Consider the following 17945-nt stretch of genomic DNA (forward strand, 5'->3'; position numbering starts at 1 on the left):
CCACACAAGGAAAATGCAGCAGTCAGTAGAACTACTATATAAAGTTTTCTTTTTATGCACTTGTTCTAGAGTTCCAGGTAGACACTAAGAATTAAGAAGAAATCACTCCTTTCATTCACCAGGCCTAAACCTCATTCCAATAGCAAAAATTGCAACAACTGATAGAAAAGAACCGGTTCTACTGAAGAACTCACAAAGCAGCTTTTTCCTCAAAAAAACCACATCACCTTACTCAAATGGAAGGAAGCCTCTACATGTAAGCAGAGATGAAAATAACTGACATTTATTGATAGCTGATAATATAGACAAACCATATCATTCCCTAAGGTTTGCTAGTTTCAAACAACTTACTAGGAACTTAAGACAAAAAAATCAAACAAATATAGTTTGAAAATTTTAAAGCACCTGTTTCAAAAGAGGGTGCAACTGGCATATCTTGTCACTTCCCATTTTACAATGCACCAGAAGTTGTAAATAAAATTTAAAATTAATTGACTTACCTTCTTATCTTCTTTTACTTTGTGGGGTTTCTTTTTCGTTTTTTTCTCATCCACTTCTTGGTCCGATGTAATAGCAGGATTATCTATGCCACCCTTCCATGTTTCAACAGGGGAAAGAAGTGGGTCTTCTTCACTTCCACGATGCCTTCCTTTTTTTTTAGCTTTACAGGTGGTAAAAGCCTCATCATCACTTGCATCCGAATTTGTTCTCCTATAGTAAGACTTGGCTTTGCTGAACAGTGTCTTAGACCTGTACTTGTATTTTGAAGGCCTTCTTTCCCCATGACTTTTGGATACTCTATCAGAAAACCCATTTTCTTCTTCACCTTGGGTATTTATAACAACTGGGGTTCGAACTTTAATAATTCTATTCTGACTATCCTCTGGAACCGCATATATGTCATCTGCAAAGCCTTTATGTTTGTAAATCGTGTCAATAGGTTCAGCATAGTTGTCAGATGGGTCTATATCTTCTGGTGGTGCTGCAGGCACTCGAGAAGGCTGTTTCCTGGGGTTTTTGCCAATACCTGCCTCAATTGTTTTCAAGAGGTTAGGATCCAGTTTTTTCACGTTTGTTCTTGGAACAAGCGGTTTCGGTTTTATCGGAGGAGGCACTTTATGGTTGCGTTCATGGTCATGACAATTGATTGGTGTACTGTGAACAGGATACTCATTTCCTTCCAAATCCAGTCGGTACTTTGAACGATCGCTAGGTGCTGGAAGTAACCTTACATCATCACCAATTGGACTGTAAGGTGGTGGCCCTTCAGCATCATCCTCTGAATCTGGGTAATTATAGTCAAGGGAACCTCCTCTCGGAGATCTTGGAAAAACATCTTCACTTGTATGCGTTGATTCCCTTGTGCTGTCTGACATGTAGGAACTTTCAATCATGTTTTTCTTCTCTAATACATCACTGAAGAACAATGTGAAAACCTCAGTTTGACGATGATACTGAGATAATGAATATAAAGCTGTAAATTTAGCAGTAATTTCTGTTGCTATGTGTTCTCCTTCAGTCATGAGTTCCTTGATTGCTTCATTCTCAAAGAAGTCTGCTTGGCTATCAGTAACAGCCACCAGCTGGACAGGAATCGTATCCTGAACTTCAGAAAGAAATGCCCGAAGCATTCCCATGGATGCCTTTCGCTTCGCAGAATAGACCAGTATATACCCATGAACAAGTTCATCTTTCCTTACACCAATTGAAGAATGATATGATAATATAGTTATCTGTATTCGACGTCTCTTTTCACCTATTATTTTATCAAGCATTAAAGAATTATTCTGGCCAGCCTGAGCAGCACTACAGGAATGAGAATCGAGGAAAGGTGAAAGAATAAGATCCACACTGAACGGATCGCCACACATGGCACACATGACAATCCTTAAGTCAGCTTCTGACAGATCTTTGATGGTGGGAACTGGACTTACAACATCAAAATTGTGTTTAACTGCTTCCAGTACTCCCCTCAGAGCTTGTTTTATTTGGGCCTCATTAAACTTGCGTGGGTATGTACCAGCAGGCACATCTACAAAAGGACACTGTAACTTGTTAGCCAATTGCTGTCCCTGATGTCTCAGAATAGGCAGATTCTTGCTAACACTGTCCCTCTGGTTAGCCAATATTAATGTAAATGAAAGATTAGCCATATACTTGTCTCTCCTTATCTGAGATGCTTCAGCCCTTATTTTAGCAATGCAGTCCCCAATAAAAGTCAGTGATTCAATAGAGTTAAACACACAGAAACAACCATGTGGTTTGAAGGCTGAGGTCCACAACTGCGTAAGCAAGTAAGGGGATTTGGCATCAACTGGCCTAAGATCTAGTTCATATATTTTTCCATCTAATGCATATTCATCATCAGTGGATTGTGTCCTAATTTCATTTGCCAATTCTTGTGCAAGGCCATCTTTGCCCAAAATGAAAAGATTGATTTTATCAATGTTGGCACTATCATGGTATAAATTTGAGCGTCCGTGGTCTTGTTGCAGAAGACTGTTGGCAAGCAACTCTTCTACTTTTATGTCCATGCAGTTTTGGCCACTGAGACAAGTTTCTTTAGTTGGGTGATAAACAAATCCTATATGTTTGAGCAGAAGAGATTCTCTATCAGGTGCAAGTTTCTGTAAAGCTTTGTATCTAGGTTCTCCACTCAGAACTGCATGAATTTCACTCATTTTATCTGTACTTGGTGTTGCATTAAGATCCAGATCATAAAATAACTCTGAATGTTCAAAAAGCATTTCCTGAAACTCCTCTTTGGCTTTTTCAACAATCTCCCTCTGATGCCTAGCATACACTTCCTTACTATCTGCATCAGTGATGTATTTGAATGCTTCGTCCTCCACCACAAAACATATAACTTCTTCCCATGGCTGTCCAGGTGAAATTAATTGGATTTTCTCAAGAGTTTTTTTGAATTTTTCTTTCATTTCGACTCTCCTTTTTTCGGATATAAGATGTTGCACATGGTTTTGATAAACTTTTTCTGCCTCTACGGTATTGAGAAGGTCAAATGGAATCCTTCTGTCATTCACTTTATCTATGTGGTCAGTTTCATCCCAGGGTGTTTTTTCAAGCACTACAAAACAGGACTGGAAGTCAGGCCTTTTCTCCATTACCTTCAAGGCTTCTGACCAGCTCAAAAGTTCAATCTCCTCAAGATTTGACAGAAGAGTATTAAGAGCTCTTGGCAATGCATTAATGTATTCTTCTTTTCTCTTTCTAATATGCTCCTGTTTAAGTTGCTCTATGTGTTTTGAAAATGTATTTTTGGCCTTTTTTGTTCCTTCCAAATTTATGTACTCTTCATAATCAGGGTGGTTTTTCAGTTTGTTACTAACAGTTTTCCAAGTTGCATGATAGTCTCTCACAGTTTGGACAAGTTTTTCAAACTTATCTGTTGCCGTAACAACTAACTGTCTTTGAGTTTTATAGGCATCCAGATAGGGGATTATTTTAGGTTTACCACGAGTTTTATCCATCATTTGTACCAGTGCAGTAAAACATGTTTCAACATTGACATTGAATCTTGCTGATGTTTCCACGACCACAAGGTTCTTCTTATTTGAAGCAAAGGCCTGAACCTCTCGCAAATAATGATCCACACATTCATCACATTTTGTTGCCGCTATTATTATAGGTTTTTTAGATTTTGAGAGCTGGATATAAAGATTATTCACAAATTTAAGTTGATCATCAAACTTCCTATTGCATCCTTGGCTTACATCAATGCACAATAAAAACCCATCTATGTTTAATTTCCCTTCAGGCATTTGTTTTTGCTCAAAGTCTTGCTCCAAGCCTAGCTGATCTGTGCAAATGTACATTAGTTTTTCTGCGGACTGCAGTTTGGAGGCAGCTGCACGTTTTATGTACGGTTGTAAATTCGTACTCCGATGAGGCAAGAAAGTCTGATCGTCAATGAACTCAGTCTGCTCAATGACATGAATTCTGCACTCAATTCCATCCTCACCACTTTGTGTTACGTCACCCCAGTACAAAAAGTGATCATTGTTAACAACTCTTCCTCCAAAGTCAATTGTGCTAAGCACAGAGGTATGCTCAGGATAATATTCATCTGCTTTTGAACGAACGAATCTATTGCACAAACATGACTTTCCGACTCCACAATTACCTTTATCCTTTTCAGTTCCAGACAGTCCAACAACACTAACAGCATAAGATGGGGGGCGTGGCTCTTTGTTTTTTGCCATCATAACTTTCCTCTCATCCTTTTGCAATTATCAAGGTAACTGTATGTGGTTTTCATTCTGGAAAAGATTCCTACAAATTTGAATTGTATATCCAGGGTTCCAGAAGTCACCTTCAGTCGTTCCTGCTTCAGCTTGTAATTAAGAGAACCTCAGATAACCTGGACAAGGAGCATCATCTTCCTAAAAAATACAGAGAAAAAAAAAAAATCAAGACTGCAGGTATGTCTTTGTAATATTCATGAGGGAAAAGAGATTTTAAGAAGCACTTGTGCTTGATCACCCTGATTTTCTGTGTATATGAAAATTCTACAAATACTGTGAGATCATAAATCCATGATTCAGTAATGCTAATGCTATTTATACTACAGATTTTAAAATAAACAGATTTTAGGCACTGTTTAATAGTAGTTTGTCAGCTGTTTTGATAGCTGAGCAGCATACTTCTTAAAAAAAGAAAACCCAGACCCAAACCCCCAAATTATTATTCTCCTCCTTAGCTTACAAATACTGGACACTAAAAAGCAAAAATACATCATAAAAACTCTAAACCCAACCCAATATTCATGCACTTCTATTCACACTCAAATTTTCAGCAGATTATCATGCTCATCTGCAAGAATAGTATTACTTTTGTGTGCATTTGTAGGTTTGAGCTTAGGTTCCAGTAAAGAAAATTTCAAAATTAGTAGCTGTAAAAGCAGGCAGTTGGCCACATGCCTCAGCTACTACCTATCTCCAGAAGCAGACTACTTGATTTGTATACTAACAGCAAAGTGCTTTTAAGGAAATGTTTCAAACATGAATTCTACAGAAAAATACAAGCATCATACAAATACTAAGACTTATGTATAGATTCTAAGACTACAATGTTGTTTCATTCCTCTGTCTCTAAGAAAAAAACAAACTTATTAACTGGAAACAAAAACTACTGTATTTACATTCAGTTTCACAGAATTACTACAAGGTTTCAGTGGCTTTATTGAAGCTGTCATCAAGTATATCAATTGCCACTAACTCTCAGTTATTAATCAGAAGACTTTCCTTGCATGCATACTGCAAATGGAAATGCATTTGCTGGTTTTGAATCAATTACATTATGAGGAAGACAGAAAAAAATTGAATACCCAAATGGCTAGTCCCAGCAGATGGTGACAAGTGGCATGAAAGCTACTTAGGGGCCAGTAATCAGCATGTGCTCTGCAGACCAGTACTGGGTCCAATACTGTTCAGTATCTTCATTAATAACTTGTATGATGGGGGAGAATGTATCCTCAGCAAGTTTGCTGATGACAAAATCAGGAGGAGCAAAGGATACAGTCCTGCCTGCAGGGAGGAATACCAGTGTACCAGTATAGGCTGGAGCCAGCCACCTGAAGAGCAGCTGTCCAGAGGGGGACCTGGGGATCCCAGTGGACATGAACACCACCCAGTAGTGTGCACCTGTGGCAAACAAGGCTAAGAGCACCCTGGGCAGCATTAGACAAAGTAGTGCCAGCAGGTCAAGGCAGGTTAACCTTCCCCTCTTTGCAGCACTGGTAAGGCCACACCTGATGCACTGTGTCCAGTTCCACAGCGCAGGAGAGATACAGAACTATTGAAGAATGCAGCAAGGGGTTAAAGCACCACAGCAGCTCTGATTTAAGGAAAGGCTAGGAGAACTAGGTCTGTTCAACCTGGCAAAGAGAAGGCCCAGGGAAGATCTTATCAATGTGTACAAATATTTGGAGGAACTCTTTTCAGTGGTGCCCAGGAACAGGACAGGAGGCAATGGACACAGACTAAAATACAGAAGATGCCATATGAACATCAGGAAACACTTTTTTTTTATTGTGAGAGTGACTGAGCACCGGCCTGGTTTGCCCAGAGAAGTTGTAAAGCTCCTGCACTAAAGGTATTCAAAAGACACCAGAATACAGATATTGGCAACTTGCCCTAGGTGACCCTGCTTGAGCAGGGAGGGTGGACAAGATGACATTCAGAAGTCTCTTCCAACCTACACTGTTCTATCCTCTGTAAACATTTTGATAAAAATACTTCTCATTTTCTTGGTAAAAAGACAAATATTACATGGCACTATAAACAAAATGCAGATACTATTGTACTTAACATGTTTGCTTTTACATTTGTAGAGTACAAAGTAACAAAACAAATGTATTTAAACAAAACTATAAATAGCCCTTATCAGAATGAAATTATCAATAAGCGTCAATACTGAAATTTTAGTGTTATATACTTTGTCCTTGTTAGCAACAATTAACTAACTAAAATATAAAATATAAACTACATACATAAAACCAGCTGTTAGTTATGGAAATCACAGAAAAGGAAAATACATTTTTTACAAAGAAAGTATCAATTTCATTACAAAATTAAGAGGAACAACCTTTTTTTATACTCAAGAACTTTTATATTGCAAAAACTGAAACTTTTATGCCAGATTTTAGAATTCTTTTTTGGTTAAATCAGATTACTCAAAGACCCATTCAGAAAGACAACTCTTATTTTAAATTTTCCTTTTTACTGTTTCCACTGTGTTTATTATATTCTTAAAAGACAGAATTTGGACCTATCAGAAAATGGCTCCAGAAATAAAAATACTTAGCAAAAATAACATCCTTTACAAGCAGTATTTATATTACTACAAATAAACCTAGTGTTTTCTTTCTAAAGCAAAGCTTATCATAGTAGCATCATTCAAACTGTTAGAATGAGAAATTCAGTCAGCACTTTCACTATAAAATGTTTTCTGTTTGCCACTGCACAATACAGACTTCATGTGGACTAAACTAGAACATAAAAATCTTCATCCACATGATTACTTCATTTTATCAGGAAGACACTGTCAATTTGCAATTAGTTTATAGGAAACAATCAATACTTTCAGATACTCCACATCCTCAGTAGCAAACATTGTTCATCCTCCATCTACAAATTTTTTTTTTAAATCAATACATTTTTAAGCAAGTAATTACAAAGAGTAAGGTGAAAAGGGACGCTGACAAAGGGAGAACAAACACATCAGTCTCTCATTAAAGTTCTGACATGAAAGATTTAAACCATAGTAAAAGCTGAATCACTAAAGATATTTAAAACCAGCATGGGTTTGTTTCTGTTTTTTTTTTTTAAATACAGTTCCTACTTTGCACTGATTGTACAAAGTCACAGAACAAAATCTATGTTAATTAAGTAATAAAACTGGTAAAAATCTGACATTATAATGGCTTCACATTTAATATGTAATCATCATTAAATTGTTCTCCAAATGGAAGATTTTCCATTTCACTATACCACTAATGTAAATTTACTTTATCGTTTTGCACTGTTTTAAAGCATGCACACTGGAAATTCATTGTAAATTAGTTCCATTATCTTAGTTCAATCTGGCTAATTCAATTATAACAAATTGTAAACACTACGATTCATCTAACCCTGCCCCCCACCTTTGTTACAGATTCAAAGGAGGGGTTGTTTGAGTTCCCCAACTAATTTCAGTCTTAGGATTGAAAATAATACAAAGCATCTGACATCACTGCAGGAAGAATCTCTGACCATCTACAGATGCACTGTAGGACCTTGTCTCTACAGACTTTTAGATTTCCAAGAGTAGTTATAAAGAAAATAAGGTAGCAGCTTGTACTTATTTACCCACCTTTAAACACATTATAAAGGCCTAAAGCCCAAACTTACCCTTAGGAAAAAGAGGTGCAAAGCAAGATTACTATCCTGCTGCGATCTCCCTGCAGTAATGTCACACATTTAAACAGTGCCCTTCAGTAAGTCCTTCCCTGAGGGATCTGAAAACAAAAAATAAGAACCATTGAAAGTTTCAAGTTTATGAAGGAAGAAGCAGCAATCAGAGAAGGTACAACACTTCACCTATGCATAAGGATTGTTTTCCTTATTTTAAACCCATAAACAAAGCTCAAGCTGGTCTTTGTCTAAATTTGGAGGGTTTAAATCCTGTAAGCACACCTATTCGTATTTCAGAGAGGGTAGAATTCTTAGGTGATTGTGATTCGAATTTCAACTTGATACTTCAACAACACCTAGGTTGCAGAAGCCTGCTCTGAAAAAAAAATAATGTAGTTTCTCAGATAACATATGAGCTATAAAAATCACTAATCACTTGTAGAATAATTTGGAATTCTAAAGTATTCAGAACATAGGTTTGCAAGATGAAGTTGGGATAAGTACAAAATACATGGAACAAATATATGTCTATGTACATATATTCTATTAATAGGAAAAAGATACAGTCTACCTCAAAACCCTTTTACCTGTAGTACACCACTTCTAAATTAAAAGGACTCACAAACTTTGACAAATTAGAAATTGAAAGCATAATTGTATTTGAAGATTTTGAATTCTCAGCTAGGGTACAAATTATTAATATAACCCTAAGCGCTGATCTCACTGCAGGGATGCTACTATAAAGTAATCAAACACAGAACTCTCTTCCATTGTTCTTCCTTTTGCATCCACACAAAACCCAGACTTTGCCAGGCCGGTGCTCCACACACTGTGATGCAGAACAGGAAAGTAACTTGAGGCACTTGCACTGGAATATTATGTAAGCCATTTTCAACTAAGGAAAGGTGTCATTGTTAAGCAAGATGCAGCACCACGCTGTATATGTGCTAAATACTACATCAAAACAACTGAGCTCTTTCTTGTTTTGCCATTTACAATTATACTCTTAATTTCGTTTTGCTTTGGGAATAATATTCACTTTGCTCTAGTAAATTTTCTTTTGGACAAAAAAGGTTTGGCAATACTGATAAACAATATACCAAAACAACAGTAACTAATCTTGTGGTACCAAACAACACCAAAATCAACAGGCAGCAGTCTATCAGTCCAGCATTAAGCCTGGCTGAGCTTCATTGCTAAATTCTATCACTTGACAGAGAAGATAGGCAGTAAGTCCTGTTCCTTGCCCTTACCTCCAAGCTGTGGCACTCCTCTACATCCACAGCTAGCTGAGCAGAGCAAATACTCGCTCATGAGGAAAAACACAATGGGACTCTGAAGAACTCAGAGTATGTGGAAGAGCAGACAGAGTAAGAGAAAAGCGTCTCCACTTGCAAGAATGCATCTGAGGCTTGAGGGACACTGTCACAAGAGAAAGCTCAAATACAGGGCTCCACAACATCAGTCAGAAACATTAAGACACCAGAAAACACCCTATTTACAAATACATGTATCCCAAAGTCTTCCAAGCTGAATTCTAAACACTAGAATAGAATGCCATATTATTAGCGAATAATAAATACTTAAAGAATTAATCATCTATCAGTATTAAGTAATTGTGGCTGCACAGGAACTTGTAGATGAGTCCACAGTAAAAAAATCACTTACAGATAAATACTCTTGAGTATTTCTCAATATCCTCCAAAATTGCTTTCTGAATCTAAAAATGTTTTAGGCCTAACATGGCTGAAGCAAAAATTTCTTGCCTGAAAGAGTCCACAGAATTGCTTATGACCACCAAGTATTTAAGCAGCTGCCAACAGGGAAAATAAGGAGTGTTTTCCCTCAAGTCCTTTACTCACTCTGTAGTGTTGCCTAGACACAACAGTTTATGGATTAGTATTTTCTGGGGTTCGTTTCAATCAGCATATTCTTGCAACTGTGTTTGTAAATTAACTGGCCAAGCAAAGAGAAGCACATGTGAATAAAAGGCCCATCACAGCCTAGTCTGCTTTACAAAGTGTATGAATACACCAAAAAAAACTTACTGTAACCTTCACAGCAGATCATCAAGTAAATTCAAACACATTAGGCATCACTGAAATGGTCTGGAGGATGAGTTTCATAGTGTTGTGCACTCAAAATACATGGACCATGACTCCAAGAAAGTTACAGCTCCAGATTCAAGTAACTACTGACACCAAGTTTTTATACCAAGTCATTTCTCACTTCATACTTTTTGAGAACCAAAATTTGGCATTGGAAAAACATTTACTACAGTACCCAACGTCTGAGATCTATCAGCACAACAGTAACTATAGCCCTACCCAAAACAGAGTAAGAATTCAACTGTTTCCTCTTTTAACAAACAGTTAGAGAAAACAAATGTTGATGTATCTTAACGTAATGTCATCATTTCTCATTCAGTATTTACCAAGAGCTATCTTTTCACTCAAGCAAGCATAAGAAATCTTCCCTTCAGGTGAAAATCTTTCTTAGAAATGAAACCAGAGTATACAAATGTCACCTTATCAACAATTTCAAATCACTTAAGTCTGTTGAGTGATGTATCCTGTCCACTTTCCAAACACACCGATATTCTTGCCTTCACAAGTAACCTTAACTAACCATACTTGAAACCTTATTTATAAATAATGGTAAATACAACAATTACCCAAGTATCAGCCAACATGAGAAAAAACATTATTCAGATTGCTTATCAGAAATTTAACTCAACCAAGCAACAGCAGGACAGTAAAGGACAACAGTGATCCTCTGGCTGAAAAGAAATTCAGTTGAAGTGGTATGCTGATTAATCGTGCTAGGGAAATGAAGGATGAGAATGGATGACTCCAACTGCTGTTCACTTCAGATTTGGTTAGTATGACAGCCAACTATAATCCCTGAAGGAGCTCTGTAGCCTAGTCCTTACAAAAGCAAAGTAATCAATGTATTAAAAATAAAAAAGAAACCTCAATTGGCCAACTTCACATTATAAAGCAATGAAAAACTGTGATAAAAAACAGAAGTTCAAAGCTCTTAGTTCCTACTAAGCTCAATAAATGTCTTCTATTAATAATAATACACTGAAGACTGCCTGTGTATTACTCAAAATTAAATCAGAGCCTAAGTATTATTTCTGAATCCAAAACATCATTCTTTAGGTGGAATCTAGCAGTCCCAGGGCATCTATTAAAAAAAAAAAAAAAAAAAAAAAAAAAAAAACACAACAAAAAAAAAAACCAACAACAACAAAAAAAAAAAAAAACCTACATAAATTAAATCAAGGTACAATAAAAAGGTAAACTGCAAAGGTTCAAATTACCAGCATAGCAGTATTCTGAACTCAGGTCTCAAGTTACTTATTTTCAGGTTTTTGAATATCTGAAAGCATTCAATATAGTTTCAAAGGCTGTATTTTAACAGGGAAGGAAAGTGCAAGATTACAGAAGTAATAAATTCTTAATTCTTTTTGTATAGGATAAGCTCCAACCAAAAACATGCAGAGTGGTCAGAGAAGTTTTCCAGAGTCTCCCAATCAGGCTTATTTGTGGAGATACTCAGGAAAAACACAAAAGAACTAATGGAGAAATTTTACAAAGGGGATCCATCTTATAAAAATAGAAGAAGAAAAAAGGAAGAAGACAAAGAAGGAGGGATTAAAGTAAGGACAGAAAAAGGGCTAAAATGCATTTCCTGGGAGAAAAAAACAAGAAAAATTTACATCCTGGTATGGGCAACTACAACTAATTTTTACTGATCCACAGATCTGGATCATTTTGTATTATTTTGCTTCATGAGCAACTGCAGTATAGAATCCAGGACTCAACACCATAAAGCTTAGTTTGTTGTTTGACCTTGTACAAGCTATATGTGTCATTTCTACCTGTGTAAAACAACACTGGTTAACCCCTTCTTAAAATTACTAAATGAGAAAGGGAAATGGCATATACAAGCAGCAAATAATATTCTGCATAAAAATTAGCCAACTTAAATAAATAAATGCCAAAATGCAACTATATATACTTTTCCAAAAATTGTGCATGCAGGTATTGGTTTTCCTTTGTTAAATGCAAACATTCTTCTGTCATGTTTGAATGGAAATTGATGCAGAACTGCTAAAAATGCATGGGAATTTAACTCAAAGCCAAAGAAACAACTCTTATTTACCACAAAATGTAATGTGCAGAACTAGCCACAGATTAATTATTTTGTTTTCCAATAGATGTACTAGAAAAACACAGTTAACATGCAAATTCAAAATAACTTCACATTTGTTTCAGATTTTCTTGTGAGGAACTATAAACTTGCTTTCCTTTAAATATTTCACCAAATCTGTAATTATAAGGAAGTGATGAGATGGTTCAAACAATCTATAAAATGCAATACTCTTCCAGCTCACTTACACTAACCTTTAGGCTAAAAATTATCAGAGTAAGAAATAAAAAAAAGAACCAACCAAACAAAGAGCGATTAAAGAGTGATTAAGTATTTTGTGTGCCCATCAGGAGAGACGTAAAACAGATCCAGGGGAGGAAAAGCCCCGGGAGCGCTAATCCGGAACTCCCAGGGTGAGCGGGACCCCCTAAACTGCGCTGCGCTCCCTGCGGGCCGTGCGGGCGGGGGGCGCGGGCACGGCGCGGACAAAGCCCCCTGGCGGCAGAGCCTCCCCGGCCGCGGGACGCAGGCCCCTCTGGAAAGCATTCCTGCCTTATCACCGAGCAGGAATGCACCACGGGCTCGCTCGCACGGCTACGTCATGGCCACAATCGGGGCTGTTTTCAGTTCGCCCGACGTAACCGTGCCAGCAGTACTCCGCGATGGGTGTTTGGCTTCCGAAGTGCCACTCTCCCGGAGAAGGTCGCGGCACGTCAGCCCCCAAGAACGCCTTCTGCACAGAATCCTGGGGACACACCGCGGAGCAGCCTACTGAACAGAGTGATGAGGACTGCTTTGTGAAGTTTTATGCTAAATATTCCTGAAGGATACCAGTATATGGGATTTATCTTGTGTCAAGAAAGTACTTTTGGAAGCCTTAAGATAGCGTCAAGCATGCTTCTAATATCTTTATTAAACATAATGGAATTATTTTTGCACTATCTACTCAAATAACAAGTCCCAGCAGGGAAACTTACACAGAACAATCTATTATTATGATCAGTGCTTTTCTCTTCTACAAAGTCTGCACACAGAAAAAACACCTACAGCTTTAGGAAAGCACATAGCTTGAAAAACATGTGGAGCATTTGGTTCTGTTAGTGCTAAATATAGCATTTTAAAACAATTTAGTCTGAGCCTAAAGTATTTAATTGGATTATGTTACACATGCAACACCTTAGCTAAAGTGAAGTCCAATAACAGTGAGCGGTAGGCCTTTGGTTGCAATTATTTACAATTTTACAATAATGGCAGCTGCTTTAGATAGGGATACTTCAGGGGGAAAATGCTATTTCAGCTCAATATGTTCCACACTTATAAGCAACTTATACTAAAACAAGTTAGTGATAAGGTAACAAATGCTTAAACAATTTCCCATACTTTATGTACTACAGACTTTAAAAAAAACCCTTACATTTGCATCATACTTTTTGAGCTCTAGTAACAGAGTTTTAGTAGAGTACTATAAATAGAATTTTAAGAATTTTAGCACTTCTTAAAAATAATTTTCAAAGCAGGACAAAAAATGAAAAGTATGCACCTGGATGAATATTTGTAATGCCCTTACTTTAGATATGTACTATAAATAAGTATCAGAAGGCAGTTAACTCCGGTCACTGATGTCACTGCTGAAAACGACTGTCATGCGGAACACTCTTCAGAAGGTAAGACAGCACAACTGACAAAAATGCCACCTATTAACTCCTCATTCATTATGAAATAAGTATACAAGCATCAGTGCTGCAACTGGCTTCAATGCACAGGTTTAAAATGGACGTCCAATTGACCAGCCAATGCTGTTCTCTCTCTACTGCTTTTACTCTGCAGTGTAGAGTTTTCAAATTTCTGTCAAGGATCTTTATTAAGAAAAAAAAAAAAAAAACCCGCCAGTTTATCTGCATGACACTAAACTAAAGAATACACACATACCCCCACAGGCCTATTTTGGTCTAGATTAAAATCGTTCCCCTCCTACTTATTAAGGAAATATTCCACACTGATATCAAAAGCAATACTGGAGAGAGCAAAAGAGGGGAGTACAGAGGGGTGGGGTGTATTGTGGGAATACGGTGACAAGTATGTCTTCCTTTTATAACTGTATAGTCCTGCTTCTTTTTTTAATTAAAGCAGTGTTTCATACTTATGTCTTACAGCTACAACACCATAGCATTACATCTGTATGTCTCTGGTAATTCCCTTGGGTGGAGAGAGTCTAAAGGTTATGCTGGTTGAAGGGATTCAAAACGCTTGAAATCTGCAACACTGCAACTGGCTACCCTATTCCAAAGCCTTAAAATCCACCTGGTGGAAAAACAGAAGTGCACACACCTCATTAGGAGAGTGAAGTTTTCTGAAATTTAATATAGAGCAATATTTGAAGGTGAAAGGAAGGAGGAGGAGAATGGACAACTACTCAAATTTAGTAGAGGAAGAAAAGAGCAGAGAAGGCATGAATGAGTATTAGGGGGTAATGAAGATGAAAATAAGTATAGAGAAAGGAGAAAAGGGGAGAAAGGCAGTGGGAATGGAAAGAAGGAAGCTAAAAGACTAGGCAGAAGAAGGGAATGAGGAAGGAAGAAGAGAGGAGCAGGGAAGCTCCCCTTCCTGCCTTCCTCCCTCCCTAGAGAGCCGTGACCAGCTGGCAGCCTCGTACAGCAGGCTCAGACCCTCCCATTGCTCAGGCCTTCATCACCTGTCTGGGACCAGGCACCCCGCTCCCTGCCCTTCCCGCCTGCCCTCCGTGGCGCGGCGGGGCCGAGGGGGCCGGGCGGGGGGCGCGGGGCCGCTGCCCGCTCCCCACGCGGCCCCAACCCTCCGAACTGGTTACAGCCAGCGGCCGCCGCGCCGGCTCGCCGGGCTGCAGCCGCCTCCTCCCCCCGCTCCCCTTCCGCCTGCCGGGCCGGCCGCCCCGCTTCAGGCCGGGCCGGCTCCCACGGGACCGCATTCCTCCCCTCACCTCGCGCCGTCGGGATCCGGCTCCTCGGCGGCTGCGGGAGCGGCAGCATTCCCGGGACGCTCTCTCCACGCCGGCGCCCCCGGCGGCTTCTCCTCCCCGCGGGGCTCTCTCCGCTCTCCGGCCCGCAGCTCCCGAGCGCTCCCGGCCGCCGCAGCCCCGTCCCGCCTCTCCGCTCTCTCCCCGGCGCTCAGTAATGGCGGCCGCCGAGCCTCCCCGGCTCTCGCTTCGCTGACGGAGTCTCTCTCTCCCCCTAACTTTACCTCAGCAGCTTCCCTCCCCTCCCCCCTCCCTCCCGCCGCCGCGGCTCAGCGCGCGCCCGCCCGGCCAGCTGCGCGTGCGCGGGAAAGAGCCTCTTCCTGCTGTCGCTGGATTCCCTGGGAAGCCTGGGAGGGCGCGCGCGGCCGGCACCCAGCTGCGCGCGCACGCGCGCCGCCCCGCCTCCCCCCTCCTCCCTGGCCCGTGCAGGGGCGCGCGCCGCGCGCGCCCGCTCCTGCCCTGGTGGCCGCGCGGGTATCGCGGAGAGCCGGGAGTCTTGGGGACCGCGGTTCGAATCCCGCCTCGGGCAGCGGAGCAGGCCGGGACGCTGCCGCGCCCCAGCGCGAGAGTGGCTCCGAGGTGTGGAGGCGGCCACGGGCTTGATCCCGGGCCACCGGCTCTGTCGGGTGGGGGCCAGCCTAAGCTCGGGCCTACAGCCAGCAGCGATGCCTGCAAGAAAGGAGATTGGCGGTTGACCGGGATGGAATTAAGAGATGCCAAAATGCTGTTTTGGTCAGCCTGCTGTGCCCCTAGCTCCTCTCATGCCCGGCTGCCTATAACTTTTCACAATATTTCCCAGGTTTAGCCGGTGTAACACAGCACTTCTTTCGTTTGTTAATCATTAAAGAAAAAGGGCACTGCAGTGGGGCTGCTCGCAGCCAGCAGGTGGGATGCCCACCTTTGTGGGACAATGCATAGGACATTCCTTCGCAGGGCACACCAGGCACTGGACACCCTGGGGATCCCTGCAGGACATTCCTTCGCAGGGCACACCAGGCACTGGACACCCTGGGGATCCCTGCAGGACATTCCTTCGCAGGGCACACCAGGCACTGGACACCCTGGCAGTCAGGTTGAGCACCCCAAGGCAGCCCAGGCACTCGGAGGGGTCCCCGCTTGGCTTGCAGGAGGTGAAATCCCGCTCCCACTCTCAGAACTCTCCAGGGTTGTACATAAACCCCAACCCCACAGGGATGGGGCTGAGGAGCTTTGTGCTCCTGCCTCTGGAGCTGGGTTTCCTCAGGCAGTGGCAGGTGAGGCATGGCACGTGTAAAGGAGCTAGTAAGTACGTGCTAATCTGTTCTATCCACCACAGGGAACAGGACACCTGTGGTCATCATACACATACACCTTATCTCTGTGCACACAGAAATGCATATGCTGTGCATCATTTATTACTAAAGATCGTTTATATGTATGCATACAAAGGAAAAATTAATATTTTACTAGCAACCTCATTCTTGGCACAGTCCAAGTTTTGACTGTTATATTTGTAATCATAATATTTAATAACAATATGGTTTATTCTGTGCAATTTTGCATACTGTATGCACATCTTACGGTTTTACATCTGAAAATTAGGAAATTAAAAGATTTACAACATCAGATCCTTTCTAAAGACACATTGCCTGTAAACTTGAATTTTTAAGAAAATTCTAACTAGCTAAACCATTTTGTGTTAAATATGACTGAACAGCCTAGCACAGACACTGCATTACATGAGAATATTTGTAGAAATACTCACCTTAGGTAGGTCCACATTAAAATCATAAAATTATTTGACATTGTAATCGCAGCAATTGCTCAAGAGTTTTTGCAATCACGTGCTAGTTTAAAAAATAAAGAAAGGACAGAAAAGCTAGCTAAATAAGCATAAAACTAGAACTTAATTTTAATTACTTGATTTTGAGTTGTTTGAGGAAGGAGGTTGTTGAAATGGATACCTTGGAGTGTTAAAGCCCCATTTCACTTTACCAGAATCAAAAGCTTCTATTCATATGACAAAAAAAACTTTTGCGGTTTCTTAGCTTAACACAAATTTAAAGGAGATCTGTACCCTTCTGAAACTCTGCTTAGGTATTAATTACTATAAACAGTTAATATTAGGGAATTTTGGTAAAACTCCATCATGTAGGAGATGTCTCATATAGGAATTGATTGTAGAAATTACTTTCATCCTGATTTTAGTTTAAAAAAAAAGCTCAGCAAGGTGAATAGGCTTGGGAATAGCAGGAAGTTTCTCCCAGCAAGCTCAACCCTGAAGCATGTAAGGCCAGCAAGGAGTGCCTCAGTTGGAAACAGCTGGCAGGGTCATTGGCTGCAGGGAGCGTGGAGGAACTCTTCACAAGGATGCACAGCAGCCAGACAAAAGGCAACAGGCCCCAGTGGTTTCCTGTGATGTTACCCTGGTAAGATACACCACCAACTCCAAAAGCACTCCTTGAAAGAAAAAACAGGTTTTCAGGCAGAATTAGATCAGCTAATTCTTCTTCCTCTGATCCTAAATAGTCTTCCAAAAATTAATATAACACAGGAAGACTGTAAAGCCAGAAATTGATTTTCATATAGATTTCCTCACATCAGATCACCATCATCAGAGGAAACTGCTGTGCAGAAACTCACTTTGCTTGTGGTGTTCCAGGAAGCATACAAAAGTTCTGTCAGGCTGCAGTAGGCATCTTGCTATGGTATTGCAGAGCTTATTAAACCCCTTGATTTTGCATAAAGCTACAAAAAGTCAATAATTATGTCCAATGAACCAACAAGCAGGGTTCTAAGCAGATTACTGACACAGTGTTTATCCTAGACTCTATGAAATTTATAACTTTGCAGTTTAATGTAAACTATTGGGTAGAGATACACCCATAGATCATGTCAGATGCATA

At 40.2% G+C, this 17945-nt stretch overlaps 1 protein-coding gene across 2 annotated transcripts in view; it reads right to left on the reverse strand.

Annotated features, from left to right (window-relative positions):
* Window positions 1-15110, reverse strand: part of ARHGAP5 (Rho GTPase activating protein 5) — a 45995-nt gene extending 30885 nt beyond the window's left edge. For both annotated transcript variants that reach the window (XM_053945288.1, XM_053945289.1), the window contains exons 1-3: window positions 15025-15110; window positions 7908-8014; window positions 501-4400 (exon numbers count right to left, since the gene is read on the reverse strand). In XM_053945288.1, coding sequence (XP_053801263.1) covers window positions 501-4223 — 3723 coding nt within the window. In that variant the 5' untranslated portion in view covers window positions 4224-4400; window positions 7908-8014; window positions 15025-15110. The remainder of the gene's footprint in view (window positions 1-500; window positions 4401-7907; window positions 8015-15024) is intronic.
* Between the last annotated feature and the right edge of the window lie 2835 nt (window positions 15111-17945).

Source organism: Vidua chalybeata, chromosome 6 (assembly GCF_026979565.1).
Source record: "Vidua chalybeata isolate OUT-0048 chromosome 6, bVidCha1 merged haplotype, whole genome shotgun sequence".
NCBI classification, from domain to species: Eukaryota; Metazoa; Chordata; class Aves; order Passeriformes; family Viduidae; genus Vidua; species Vidua chalybeata.